General features: G+C 45.0%; 1 protein-coding gene across 3 annotated transcripts in view; it reads left to right on the plus strand.

Annotated features, from left to right (window-relative positions):
- Positions 1–13,205, plus strand: part of PUM3 (pumilio RNA binding family member 3) — a 70,283-nt gene that overhangs the window by 36,136 nt on the left and 20,942 nt on the right. For all 3 annotated transcript variants that reach the window (XM_078767082.1, XM_078767083.1, XM_078767084.1), the window contains 2 exons: positions 7,009–7,089; positions 7,186–7,328. In XM_078767082.1, the coding sequence (XP_078623208.1) occupies positions 7,009–7,089; positions 7,186–7,328 (224 nt within the window). The remainder of the gene's footprint in view (positions 1–7,008; positions 7,090–7,185; positions 7,329–13,205) is intronic.

Consider the following 13,205-nt stretch of genomic DNA (forward strand, 5'->3'; position numbering starts at 1 on the left):
CCATGTGGAGTTTGCCAGAATGAAGGAAACCATGTTTGATCGGTGGTGTGATTCGAAGGGGATTGGGAAAGACTTCAAACTGTTGCGACAATTGATCTTGGTGGAGGAATTCAAACAGTGTGTCCACGCGGACATTAAAGTACATCTGGATGAAAAGAAAGTACCAGAGTTGTATGAGGCAGCAACCGTGGCAGATGACTATGCCTTGACACAGGATGGGGTTCCACAAACCTAACTTCCCGCCTAGAGTTAGCCAGGGGAGTTATGGTAAATCCGGTGCGGAGAACAAATATTCATGGAGGCGGCCTCGAGATGACTATGGGGACAAATCTGATACCGTGACTTTTAGGGATCAGAAGACTACAGTTCCAAGACAGACTTATCTTCCGGGGGGCCCGAGGCAGACCTCAAGTTTTCCCTCCGGGCCTACTTGCGCTTTTTGCAAGAAACCTGGGCATTTGATGTCCCAATGTTATGCCCTGAAAAGGAAAAATCAGGAGCGGAGTCAGACGAGTACAACTCCGAATGCATTCGCAAATGCGAGAAATCGTCCTTGGAGGACGGTGCCTTGTGAAGGTTCCCATGCCAAAGTTACGGCATCACAGAACGACCTTGTTCAAGAGAGTTACAAACCTTTTATTTCAGAGGGGTTTGTGGCACTGGATGGAGACTTGACTAACCAGAGACCTGTTTAGGGTATTGAGGGACACAGGAGCACATCAATCTTTGATGCTTGAGGGCATTTTGCCATTGTCAGAGAAGACGGCAACTGGTGTTAGTGTTCTTTTACAGGGGGTTGGTGGATATGTTAAAGCTCCACTTCATGTCATCCATTTGAAGTCTGATTTGGTGTCAGGACTGGTCACCGTAGGTTTACAAGCCACTCTTCCTGTAGAGGGAATCTCTTTTGTTATCGGGAATGATTTGGCCGGTGGTCAAGTTTCTGGTAATCCGGTGTTTGTTGAAAAGCCTAGTATGGAAAATAACACTGCACAGTTAGAGCAGAAGATTCCAGGTATCTTTCCATCCTGTACTGCGACTCATGCTATGGGTAGGAAGTGCTCTGAAGGGAAGAGGAAGGTACTGACGTCACGCTTTGCACAGACACGTCTTGTCAAGTATCCTGAAACTAAGTGTCAACACACACAAGTCAGGGATGGAGGCAATGTTGCAAGCTTTTTGTAGGTGGACTGAACTTTGACAAGGGAAGATGTTCTGGACTCTGTCTTCGGCAAATATGGACCACTCTTGGAAGTGCTGTTGATAAAAGACAGGGAGACGCAAAAGCCGAGAGGGTTTGGCTTTGTCACGTTTGAAAATACAAAGGACGCCAAAAATGCAGAACAGGATTTGAATGGCAAGGATTTGGATGGTCGGACCATAACAGTAGAGAAGGCAGGCCATGGGCGTCGAGGGGGCTACAGAGGAGGAAGATGTGGAGGTAGTTTCAGGGGTGGCTATTGCTCCCGGGGTGGGAGTAGTAGTTTTGGTGGTGGCCGCAGTCGAGATTACTACGGAGGCTCCCAGCAGCAGCAGCGCAGTTTTGGCAACTCTCGACGGGATGACTATTACGGTGGTAGCCGAGATGGGGACCACTACTCACATGACTACAGCACCCGACTCTACAACTGTGATTATGATTTTTATGATCAAGAGAAGAGTTGGAAGCACTGAGTGCTCAGGAGCAGCCGAGCCAAGATTCCTACACGGATTAACCGTGATCTCCACGTTCCTAAAGGCGTCCATGTAGTGAATACTTCCAGGCCTCACCACCCAACCACCATGAAACCTGGCTCTCAGCTCGGCCTCCTTCAAAAAGTGCTATCGATTTGCTTTGCTTTGGATTTTTTTTTTATCACAACCCCTTAACCTTCATTCAAAAAATGAAAAATAAAAACCATAGGTTGATGAGATGGAGTTTGGCTTTGCAGGAGTTCAACTTGGAAATTGAGCATGTAAAGGGCAGGGACAATGTCGTTGCTGATGCTTTGTCCAGAGTGAACTAACTTTGGAAATTTCTGGAGGTGGTTTGGAAGTTTTGTTGCTTTATTTTGGGAAATATTAATTATCGTTGCTCACGGGAATTGATGATTTGGGTGTGAGTTTTACTTTTGTTGGTGAAAAGAATTTTTGCCTGCAAAGAAAATTTTCACTATGTTCAAACTTTCTTGAGGAGGGGAAGTGTTACGGATTCGTCACTTCCGTTGTTGTGGTTTTCATCCACTGTTAACATTTTTGATTCCATGTATTATTATTATTGTTGTTTGAGGGAAATAGCAATTATTATTGTCAAAAGGTAAAAGGTTAATGTTTTAAATGAAACTGGAACCGGACGGCGACGAAGAGTAGGAGGAGAAAAAGAAGGCGGAGCGAGTGGAGTCAGACAAGAAGCATAGTTGCTTTGCTGCCTGGAGCGAACATTGGCGAGCAAGAGTCACGAGTGAACTTTGGGTTTCCCAGGAAAGGGATTCCTGTGACAGAGTTATCGCTGTGACAGATTAACGTGCGTGTCAGGTTTTGCGATTGATTCCGAAGAGAATCATCGAAGGGCCGTTCCGTCTCGAGAACGGGCCGTCGGCCATTTTGACTCACGCGCTTTGCGCGTCGAGCAAGGTTTCTTTGCTTCGTCAGCTGTTTTCACCACTTTCAGACGTATCTGGTGTGTGTGTGTGCAACGTCGCTTTTGAAGATTAATTTGCGGTTCGCCGACTGTGAGCCGTGGAACGGCCATACCCGAGGGTGTGATTTCCCAGTCACCTTGAGGGCGCCTTTACGCAGCTTTGGCCGCGTGACTGTGACTATCATCCGAACGGGATTCTGGTCTCGATTAGAAATCGTTCTGACAATCGCTGGAGCGGATCGACTTTGGCTTGAAGCCGGGAATTAGAGACATTGGGAATCTTTTTCTTTTCGCTCACTTGGAGCACAGTGAGTTATATTGTACGAACCTGATGGTACCATCATAGGAAATATATATTGGTTGTACAATTGATTACTATTGTTGTTGTACTGTTATTCTTGTGTAATCTTAATACAATACTGGTTTGTTTGTAAAAATCGGTGTGGCTTCACCACTGATCTTTGACATACAGAATAGCACATTTTTTCTGCCGTGACTCCTCTCGGGGCTCGGAGGTACACCATGACCAGGGGGTCGGGGAGAAGCACGTAACAATTGTCTTAAATGAAGTGGTGAAAGTGTCCACCACCATGTTGCAGGCATAATTTCATTCTTCACAGCTGCTCTCCGACACAGAGTAGTGCAGCATTTCTTGGGTAACAGTACTGATTGTGTCACTGATTTATTCCTTTTAATTCGCCAAGGGTGCGTGGATTTATAGCATACACTATATCCTTCAAATATCCCCACACAAAGAAATCTGATGATGCAAGATCTGGGGATTGAGGTGGCCATGATGACTTGGACACACACTGTGTGTTGTCATGATTTCCATCAGTCATAATACAAACTTTTTTTGGCAAAATTTATTTGTAATATTAGTGATATTATTTGTTTGTAATTTATTTTTGTAATCTAAAAGTGTACAAGTGGTCTGAAGCTCTAACTGGTCAAGGGTCCAAGCTGATATAACCATGTAATTGGTCTAAAGCGTCTTATGTGCCTTTGTGTCTTTAGGGTCTTTTGAGTCCTTTGGGGTCTTCGTGGTCTTTTGCGTCATCAAGGTCTTTTGGTTTGTTGGGGTCTTTTGGTTTGTCGGGGTCTTTTGGTTTGTCGGGGTCTTTTGGTTTGTCGGGGTCTTTTGGTTTGTCGGGGTCTTTTGGTTTGTCGGGGTCTTTTGTTTTGTCGGGGTCTTTTGTTTTGTCGGGGTCTTTTGTTTTGTCGGGGTCTTTTGGTTCGTCGGGGTCTTTTGGTTCGTCGGGGTCTTTTGGTTCGTCGGGGTCTTTTGGTTCGTCGGGGTCTTTTGGTTCGTCGGGGTCTTTTGGTTCGTCGGGGTCTTTTGGTTCGTCGGGGTCTTTTGGTTCGTCGGGGTCTTTTGGTTCGTCGGGGTCTTTTGGTTCGTCGGGGTCTTTTGGTTCGTCGGGGTCTTTTGGTTCGTCGGGGTATTTTGGTTCGGCGGGGTTTTTTGGTTCGTCGGGGTCTTTTGGTTCGTCGGGGTCTTTTGGTTCGTCGGGGTCTTTTGGTTCGTCGGGGTCTTTTGGTTCGTCGGGGTCTTTTGGTTCGTCGGGGTCTTTTGGTTCGTCGGGGTCTTTTGGTTCGTCGGGGTCTTTTGGTTCGTCGGGGTCTTTTGGTTCGTCGGGGTCTTTTGGTTCGTCGGGGTCTTTTGGGTCGTCGGGGTCTTTTGGTTCGTCGGGGTCTTTTGGTTCGTTGGGGTCTTTTGGTTCGTCGGGGTCTTTTGGTTCGTCGGGGTCTTTTGGTTCGTCGGGGTCTTTTGGTTCGTCGGGGTCTTTTGGTTCGTCGGGGTCTTTTGGGTCGTCGGGGTCTTTTGGGTCATCGGGGTATTTTGGGTTATTTAAGGTGTTGTCCCTGGTCCCTGGTCCCTGGTGTCCCTGGTGTTGTCCCTGTCCCTGGTGTTGGGCTAGCGGCTAGGGTGCCGGCTTAGGATCCTAGAATCCTGGGTTCGAATCCCGGTCAATCGCTGAATTAACGCCAGGGGGGTTGACTCAGCCTGTCATCCTTCCGAGGTCGGCTAATTGAGTACCAGTTCACTGGTAATTCCCTGCTTGTTAAAGGCGGCAAAAAGGGTTGGCGTCAGGAAGGGCATCCGGCCGTAAAACATTGCTTCAAAAAGGGGACCGAAAAACAACAACAACCACAGTTCCCGAAAAAGGCCAACCCCCGCTTGCGGGGAAAAAATGGCCTCTAAAGGTGGTTTTAAGGGTATTCTGGGTCTTCAGTCTTCTTGAAGATCTGGGGGAACTTGGTGTTCTCAATGGTCTAACTAAGGGATCTCGGCAGTCTAAAGGGTCAAAAGGTATATTCCAACAGTATGCAATTAATAGACGTGCGTAATTAATAGACAGGATGCAGCCAATGTTCAATCTACATAATTAATCGCTGTATCGTCACATACCCTCACCGCCTCAAGGACAGTGTTTTGCCATTTTATATATTTTGAAGAAGACATTTTGGTCACAAATCTACATACATGCATACATGAGCGTTGAGACCCCCACCCCCACCCTTTCTCTATTTTATAACTTTTTAAGGAACTTTATTTTATGAAAAACAAAAAACTAAAAAAAAAAATGGTCACTTTTATTTAGCTGTGTGATCGAAAATATAGGAGATAGCGGGATGTTTCGACCGATCAAATCAATTCGCACCCTCAACTGTTGAACACTTTCTCCATAAGATTGGCAAAAAATGTGAAAAGATGGTTAAAAATATTTTTTTGGACAGAGGCTACAACCCCATTTCTTTGTAACGCACATTTCTGGTTCATAACCATTTTATGTAAAGTTTGAAACTGTACCATTAACAGCGGTAAATGTTTCGTTTCCGGCAAGAAAGCCGGCAAGGAAAGCAAAAGCATCTTTTGAGTTTAAATGTAACGATGTGGACGTGAGGGTAAACCGAAGAGGGGATTCACTGTACTGTTTAAAAAAAAATTACAGGAAAAGCTCGGGCCCCAAAACAGGACACCGGGCCCGAGGCAGCGACACCCCCCCCCTCCCCCAACCCCCTGACTCCCCCCTCCAACCTCCCCCACTAGGGTGGTCCTCAAATGTAAACATTAACTTTTCTAAAGTGCTTTTCCATATTTTTATTACACCTGTAGAGAGAACAAATTGGGTAAAATTTCATTTCATTTTGAAAACTTTTACCACTGTCACATGGCCCCTGCTAATCAGCACTACACAGAAATTATTTCGGTTTGTTTCAGTTATGGCAAGTGCAAGTACGTACTTCAAGAAGAGCAACCAGAAAAAAGAACCATGTGTGGCTGATAGGCTGCCATCTTGAAAAACTACCAGAAACCCGGCTCCCATCTTGGCAAGAGATTCTGCAGCGATACTTTAAGCTACATCATGCTGAGAAATTGGACATAAGCAGTGCCGCAACAACTGTTGTTCGTGAGACATTATGCATCTGGGAGAAAGCACGGATCCCCACTGCAGATGAGCGGAATATCATTGCAAAACTAGAGAGAAAAGTAGAATAATACAGATCCATCCTGAAAGGAAAGAGCCGGCGATCTGTCCCTCAGATAAAGAAAGAAGAGCAGTTTCAAACCGGTCTACGTGACTTATTTGACATTGCTCATGTTGATGTCCTTGATCTGATCAAAATACCAGAGGACCGTGAATTCCTTAAGGCACAACGGGAGCCAGGTCGACGGGGCTTTATGGTTGGTGTTGACAAGGTGCTAGCAGGAAAAGAGGAGCGGGCACATCAACGCGACAAGGTGTTGACTGAAAGAGAGCAGCATGAAAAAGCAGCATGAAAAAGGGAAGCAAGCAGCCTGAGAGGAGACTCTTGAGCTAGCATCATCAACAGACAGCAGTGCTGAAGCCAGTGATCATGACGACTCTGCTGTTCTATCTGCTTCAAAGAGGCAGAGCCGAAAGCGTGCGAGTAGCATTGTATAGCATTACCACAGAACTTATTAATGAGGAATCAATGGTCTGGAGGACTCTTACTCGGTGTGTTTATGATGATTGTCATACATTCTTACTGATTTGGGATTACATCTGAGTGTTAGTTTATTAAAAACTATTTTGTGTGTCGATACTGAAACATTGTAATTTTCAACCCATGTGTGACAGTAGTAAATAAAGTCGTATAGAAACCATCTTTGGCACATTTCATTGTTTCACAATAAGGAACAATTTTAGCAACAAGCACCTGAAAAAAGTCCAATTTTATTTTTTGGTGTACATTTGAGGACCACCCTACTCCCCCACCCTCCACCTCTCTCGACGCCCCTACATACACACATACATACATAACCATATACGTTTGCACCATTATAATAAGATATATATAACCTACCTGGTGTGGAATGTGGTGGTTTTCTGCGCTGATACTGATCTGCTATTTTTCAGGATGAGTTTGGTCATCTGGTCCTGCTGGCAGCATTTGATTGTGTCGATGACACAAATATTCTGGCCAAAATAGTCGTTGCGGTAAGTTCCTTGTTCTCATTCCTTTTCATTCTGCTCGACTTTGATGACCACAATTTCGTCCTCAAATGTTTAATGGACATGCCGTGTTCTATTCAGGAGCTGATTGCAGCAGTTGAGAGGTTAATTTGGGACAAACGTGGCAGAAAGGTGCTGTTGTACCTCCTCCAACCTCGACACGCGAGTCACTTTGCGCCATCTCTTGTATCATTCCTGATTAAAGGAGACGTTAACCCCAACAGGTACACGATGAAATACGGTCCCACAAACTTATCGATATAAATTTGTCATCAAGAAATGGAATTCTACTTTTAGCATCTCTCTTGTATTGTTGATTAACTCTATTCTCGCTCTATCTCACTCGGTATTATAAGTAATCAAGACTGGAGTGAAAGGTGTGCCTCAAGGTGCATCATTTTCCAAGCTTTTTTTTTTTTTTTTTTTTTAAATACATGGTCTCAACTTGTGGAGAAGTGCTAGGACACAGAACAGATGAGAACACAACATAACATAGAGAACACCAATATCAGGGCGAAGGTGTATGGAGATGGCCAAACAAGGCATGCAGGTAACTATGAGGGTTAGGGGAGAATGCAAAGGTTGGACGAGATAGATCCAAAAGCAAAATTTTGTGATGGGTATGGTGGTTTAACAGGTGTAGAAAAGATCATGGCTTTGGATGGGAGAGATAATTTACCTGCGATGGTGGTAAACAGCTGGCTTGATTGAAGACCAGGAGGGAAGCATGAGATTGAAGAGAGTGGAAGGTGGTTCCACGGGTGGGAAAAGAGAGGGATAAATGAGTGGAGGTGAGCAGTGGTTCTGGATCTCGGCATTTTTGCTAGGAAGGGGTTGCTGGTGGACCATGTGCGTCCTTTTTTTAAAGCCTTGGCTTCCACGCTTTCAAGCTGAGCAAGGTGTGAGGCAGGGGAGCCAGCCCAGAGGAGAGAGCAGTACTCCATCAAGCTGCAGATGAAAGCCTTATCGGTGGAGAGTTCAGGTGTGTCAAGGAAGGACTTTGCGTGATGGAGGATGCTCAGTCAGTGTCTGGCTTTAGAGACTAACTTTGAATTGTGTCTTCCCCAAGGAAGATCATGGCTAATAGAGGTCCAAGAGTTTGAGTGACAGAACCTTTTTGAGATGGTTGTTGAGAAAGTATATGGGAGGATTTGCAGAACGGTCCTCAGACAGAGACTGTGTGTGTGTGTGTGTGTGTGTGTGTGTGTGTGTGTGTGTGTGTGTGTGTGTGTGTGTGTGTGTGTGTGTGTGTGTGTGTGTGTGTGTGTGTGTGTGTGTGTGTGTGTGTGTGTGTGTGTGTGTGTGTGTGTGCGCGCGCGCGCGCGCATACAGGGTGAGTCAAAAGTAGCGCCCGATTTCTGTTTTTACATAGGATCATGACTGTTATTTCCAGCAAGATGGAGCTCCACCTCATTATGGACGTCATGTTCGTCAGTGGCTTGATGAAAACTTTCCTGGAAAGTGGATCGGCCGCCGCGGTCCGACGGAGTGGCCGGCACGCTCCCCAGACCTTACACCTCCAGATTTCTTTCTTTGGGGGCTCATGAAAGACCTTGTTTATCGTCAAAAGCCTTGTACCATTCAGGAATTGAAGGCTCAAATCACTGCAAAGTTTGAGGAAATTGATATCGAACTCCAAGTATGTGTGCCACTCTGTGCCTGCTCGGCTGCAATTGTGCATCGATCATGAGGGAGGGCACTTTGAAAATTGCAAGTAAAACAGCTTGGTACACTTCCGTAATAATTTTCCCCCGAATAAATGGTTAGATAAACATGTCACTCATTTATTTCTACCTTCTTGTACACTGTAATACAAATGGCAAACAAACAATCGACTGACAGAAATATATATTTTGTTACGGTTTTTAGAACCTTCACATGTAAATTTAGTAGTAAATTCCCTTATAAATGACCCCTGTGTACATGTCCCCTTAATTGGCTGTTAATTAAAGATTGCACCTTAGTTAGTCCATGTACAACACATAGGACACTTTAGGACCTCTCTATAGTTATGTCATTATTATGTGTTCCAGGTAAGGCTGTGTTTCCAATAGTTGACTCCATGTTGCATCAATCAAATGAGACAGGTCCCTTTCAATGCCCCAATCGTCTCTTCAAAGTAACAGTAAGGCGGCGTTCGTCGCTGTTGCATTGGGCTGTTTTCGGCGGCGTTCGTCGCCATTGCATTGGGTTGTTTCGTTGGCATTACACCGCCAAAAACTCCATTGCACACGAGGCCAAGATCGGAGAAGAAGGGGGGAGGAGCCGCCAGATCACGGGCGTGGCACCACCTCGTCATCAAAGGTGGAGTCAGAGAGCCCTTACCAACCAATCATCGCCGAGGTGAGCCCACCGGTAGGCGTGTCAGCGGGGCCGGCGGCTTGATACGGCCAAGGCCAATAAAAGGGACTGCGAGGGACTGCTTATGCAGATGAGTGAGGAGAGGCGATCGGCGAGTTCACTTTAGATGAGAAGGGGGTCACGCATCGCGAGCGAATGGTATTGAGAGAACGCATTGAGCGACTGAAGAGCGCATCGTTCGCGGTTATTGGAACTGTTCGCTTATTACGTACGCGGCTGAGCCGCGAGGGTAACCGCCGAAGCCGGCCTACCATTACCCTGTGATAGTTCCGCACACGCCAAACGACACGCGGAGAGCTCCTGCGGTCTGGTTCATCTGCTTCGCGGTGCGAGTTGGGGACTGGAGAACGAGCTACCTTGACGCCATACCTGAACCATCTCCTCCAGCCATTCCTGCCTGCAATTCCCTATTCGTGTGAGTCTGTCTGTATTGTCCTGTGGGTATAAGTAAGACTGTTTAAGGATTTGCGCTGTCTTCTTCTTCTTCCGTATATTGCTTTCGTTCCTTCTCTTTCTTTGGTTTTGTATAGTAATTAATAAATACCTGTTCCTCCTCTTACTTTGGTTTCTTTCTTGTCCGATCGTCTTCGTGTTTTCCCAATTGAATATCTGTGGCACGATTTCGGCAGAACCGCTTATGAATCGGGTTAGTCTATTGCTAACGGCTCGGATTCCGGATTGCTAAACCGCTCGGCAAACTCCATCTTGTCCGGGATTCGAGCGGGGCCATCCACCTGCTTTGTGGAGGGATTGGCGGAGGTGTCCGGGAATCCCTTGACCAATCACCTTGGCCAATCCCACCCCACAAGGGAGCGGGATAGTTCCAGGAACGGAGACGGCCAGCTTAACAAGACAAGGGGATTAACTCCCCCCATGCTAAGTGGAGTGCCGTACTCCGGTTCCGTAACAATATATATAAACAGAAATCGGGCGCTACTTTTGACTCCCCCTGCATATATATATATATATATATATATATATATATATATATATATATATATATATATATATGTATATGTATATATATGTATATATATATATATATATATATAATATATATAATATATATAATATATATAATATATATAATATATATAATATATATAATTAATATAATATATATATATATATATATATATATATATATATATATATATATATATATATTGTGGTTTTTAGAACCTTCACATGTAAATTTAGTATTAAACTTCCTTATAAATAAACCCCTGTGTACATTTCCCCTTCATTGGCTTGTTAAATGAAATAATCGCACGTTAGTTAGTCCACATTGCAACACGTAGCAAATCATAGGCCCTTTCGTAGTTATATCATTATTATGTGTTTCAGGTAAGGCAATGTTTCCAATAGTTGAATCTGTGTTGCTCAATCAAATAAGAGTAGGCCCATTTTCCTTTCAAAAAGGGGTGCGGGTGGTTTTCCATTCCCGCAAGCCGCCATTGCCATGTGCTCAGCTCGGAGAAGAAGGGGGAGGAGCTACCACCTCACAGGCGTGGCCCCACCTCGTCACCAAAAGGTGGAGCCAGAAAGCCCTTACGACCAACCAGGAATCGGTGGGCACGGCTTGAGGGCGTGGACAGAAAGATCTAGCAGGTTCGGGAAGGTTCCACGGGGGTGGATATAAAACCCTGGGCGCAAGGCCCCCACGACAGGACGCATGAGGGAGAGATGCATGAGAAAGCAGACGCCTGATCCAGCTGAACGAGAGAAAGATATGAGGGGGTGCTGATATTGCGGCAATAAACCGAGACCCTCTAGGGCCCTATTGTCGCCGGTTGTGAAGACGCGGAGCTGCCGGCTGTTGTTCGCTCCGAGCCTGGAGCGTGAACTTGGAGCGTGAATCCTCAACGCTCACCGCTGCCTGGATCCTTCTCTCCCTGACGCATCCTTACCATCGGCCTGGACCGTTCGCTCCCTGAGCCATTCCTGCCTGCAATTTCCCTTTGTCGTGTAAGTCCGTGGTCTGTCCTTTGTGTTGTCCCTGGGAATAAGTTAAGCCTGTATAAGGAATTGCTCTGTGTCCTTCTGCTCCTTCCATTTTCTGTAAATTACCTTCGTTTCTTCTTCTTTCTTTGGTTTGTTGTAAATAATAATAAATACCTGTTCCTCCTTACTTTGGTTTCTTTCTCATCCGATCGCTTTAGTGATTTCCCGATTGAGTACCTGTGGCACGATTTTGGCCGAACCGCTTCGCAATCGGGTTTAGTCTATTGCTAACGGCTCGGATTCCGGACTGCTAAACCGCTCGGCAATTACCATCTTGTCCGGGATTCGAGCGGGGCCACCCACCTGCTTTGTGGAGGGATTGGCGGAGGTGTCTGGGAATCCCTTGACCAATCACCTTGGCCAATCCTGTCCCACAGAGGAGCGGGGTGGGTCCAGGAACGGAGAGGGCCAGCTTAACGACGAGGGGATTAAACCCCCCTCGGTAAGGGGAGTGCCGTACTCGGATTCCGTAAATATATATACTGTATATATATATACACAAAGAATTAAGTTAAGCACCCCCCCCGTTTTTTTACAACCTCGCACATTACAAGTTTGTTGTCGTCAAAACAGTGTAATATACCCATGATATTGCTATATTTTCTGGAGAAGTGATATTATGGTCACATAAAAACATAACAATCATGCTGTTTTCAATATTTTATTCTGAATAATTTAAGGTGAAATTTTTTGGGAATTTTAGGCATATTTTCACCTCAATTTAAGTATGGAGCTATAGGTCCATCACGGACAGTGTGGATGACGTTTATGTTTTCTAACGTACAGTCATTGTTCTGAGAAGACCTCTAGCGATCTTTGCGTCAATAACGTGTGTAGGACCCACGTGATCGGATCACTGACTCAACCCTACGTCTCATAGACCCTGTAAGCCGTCGTATGCGTTGCTGTGGCAGGTTGAACCCCCTCGAGCACGTTTGGGACATGTTGGGACGACAAATTGCGAAGATGGTCCCTCCAATAGCCAATCTGGATGAATTGGAACGTGCATTACATCGGGAATGGAACAACCTGCCACAGCAACGCATACGACGGCTTACAGGGTCTATGAGACGTAGGGTTGAGTCAGTGATCCGATCACGTGGGTCCTACACACGTTATTGACGCAAAGATCGCTAGAGGTCTTCTCAGAACAATGACTGTACGTTAGAAAACATAAACGTCATCCACACTGTCCGTGATGGACCTATAGCTCCATACTTAAATTGAGGTGAAAATATGCCTAAAATTCCCAAAAAATTTCACCTTAAATTATTCAGAATAAAATATTGAAAACGGCATGATTGTTATGTTTTTATGTGACCATAATATCACTTCTCCAGAAAATATAGCAATATCATGGGTATATTACACTGTTTTGACGACAACAAACTTGTAATGTGCGAGGTTGTAAAAAAACGGGGGGGGTGCTTAACTTAATTCTTTGTGTATATATATATATATATATATATATATATATATATATATATATATATATATATATATATATATATATATATATATATATATATAAATAAATAAATAAATAAAACACAGTTTGTGTGTGTGTGTGTGTGTATGTTACCGATAGACTCCTAAACGGAGAGGCTCACGTGCTTGATATTTGGCATAGACATGGCCATTGAGCCTGGGAATGACATGGCCTACCTAAAAATATTTGACGAGATCCATATTTTTTTATTAATATTTACCTCAGCGCATTTCAGCGAGGAACATTA

The sequence above is a fragment of the Myxine glutinosa genome, chromosome 13 (genome assembly GCF_964187855.1).
Source record: "Myxine glutinosa chromosome 13, kmMyxGlut1.1, whole genome shotgun sequence".
In the NCBI taxonomy this organism is placed as follows: domain Eukaryota; kingdom Metazoa; phylum Chordata; class Myxini; order Myxiniformes; family Myxinidae; genus Myxine; species Myxine glutinosa.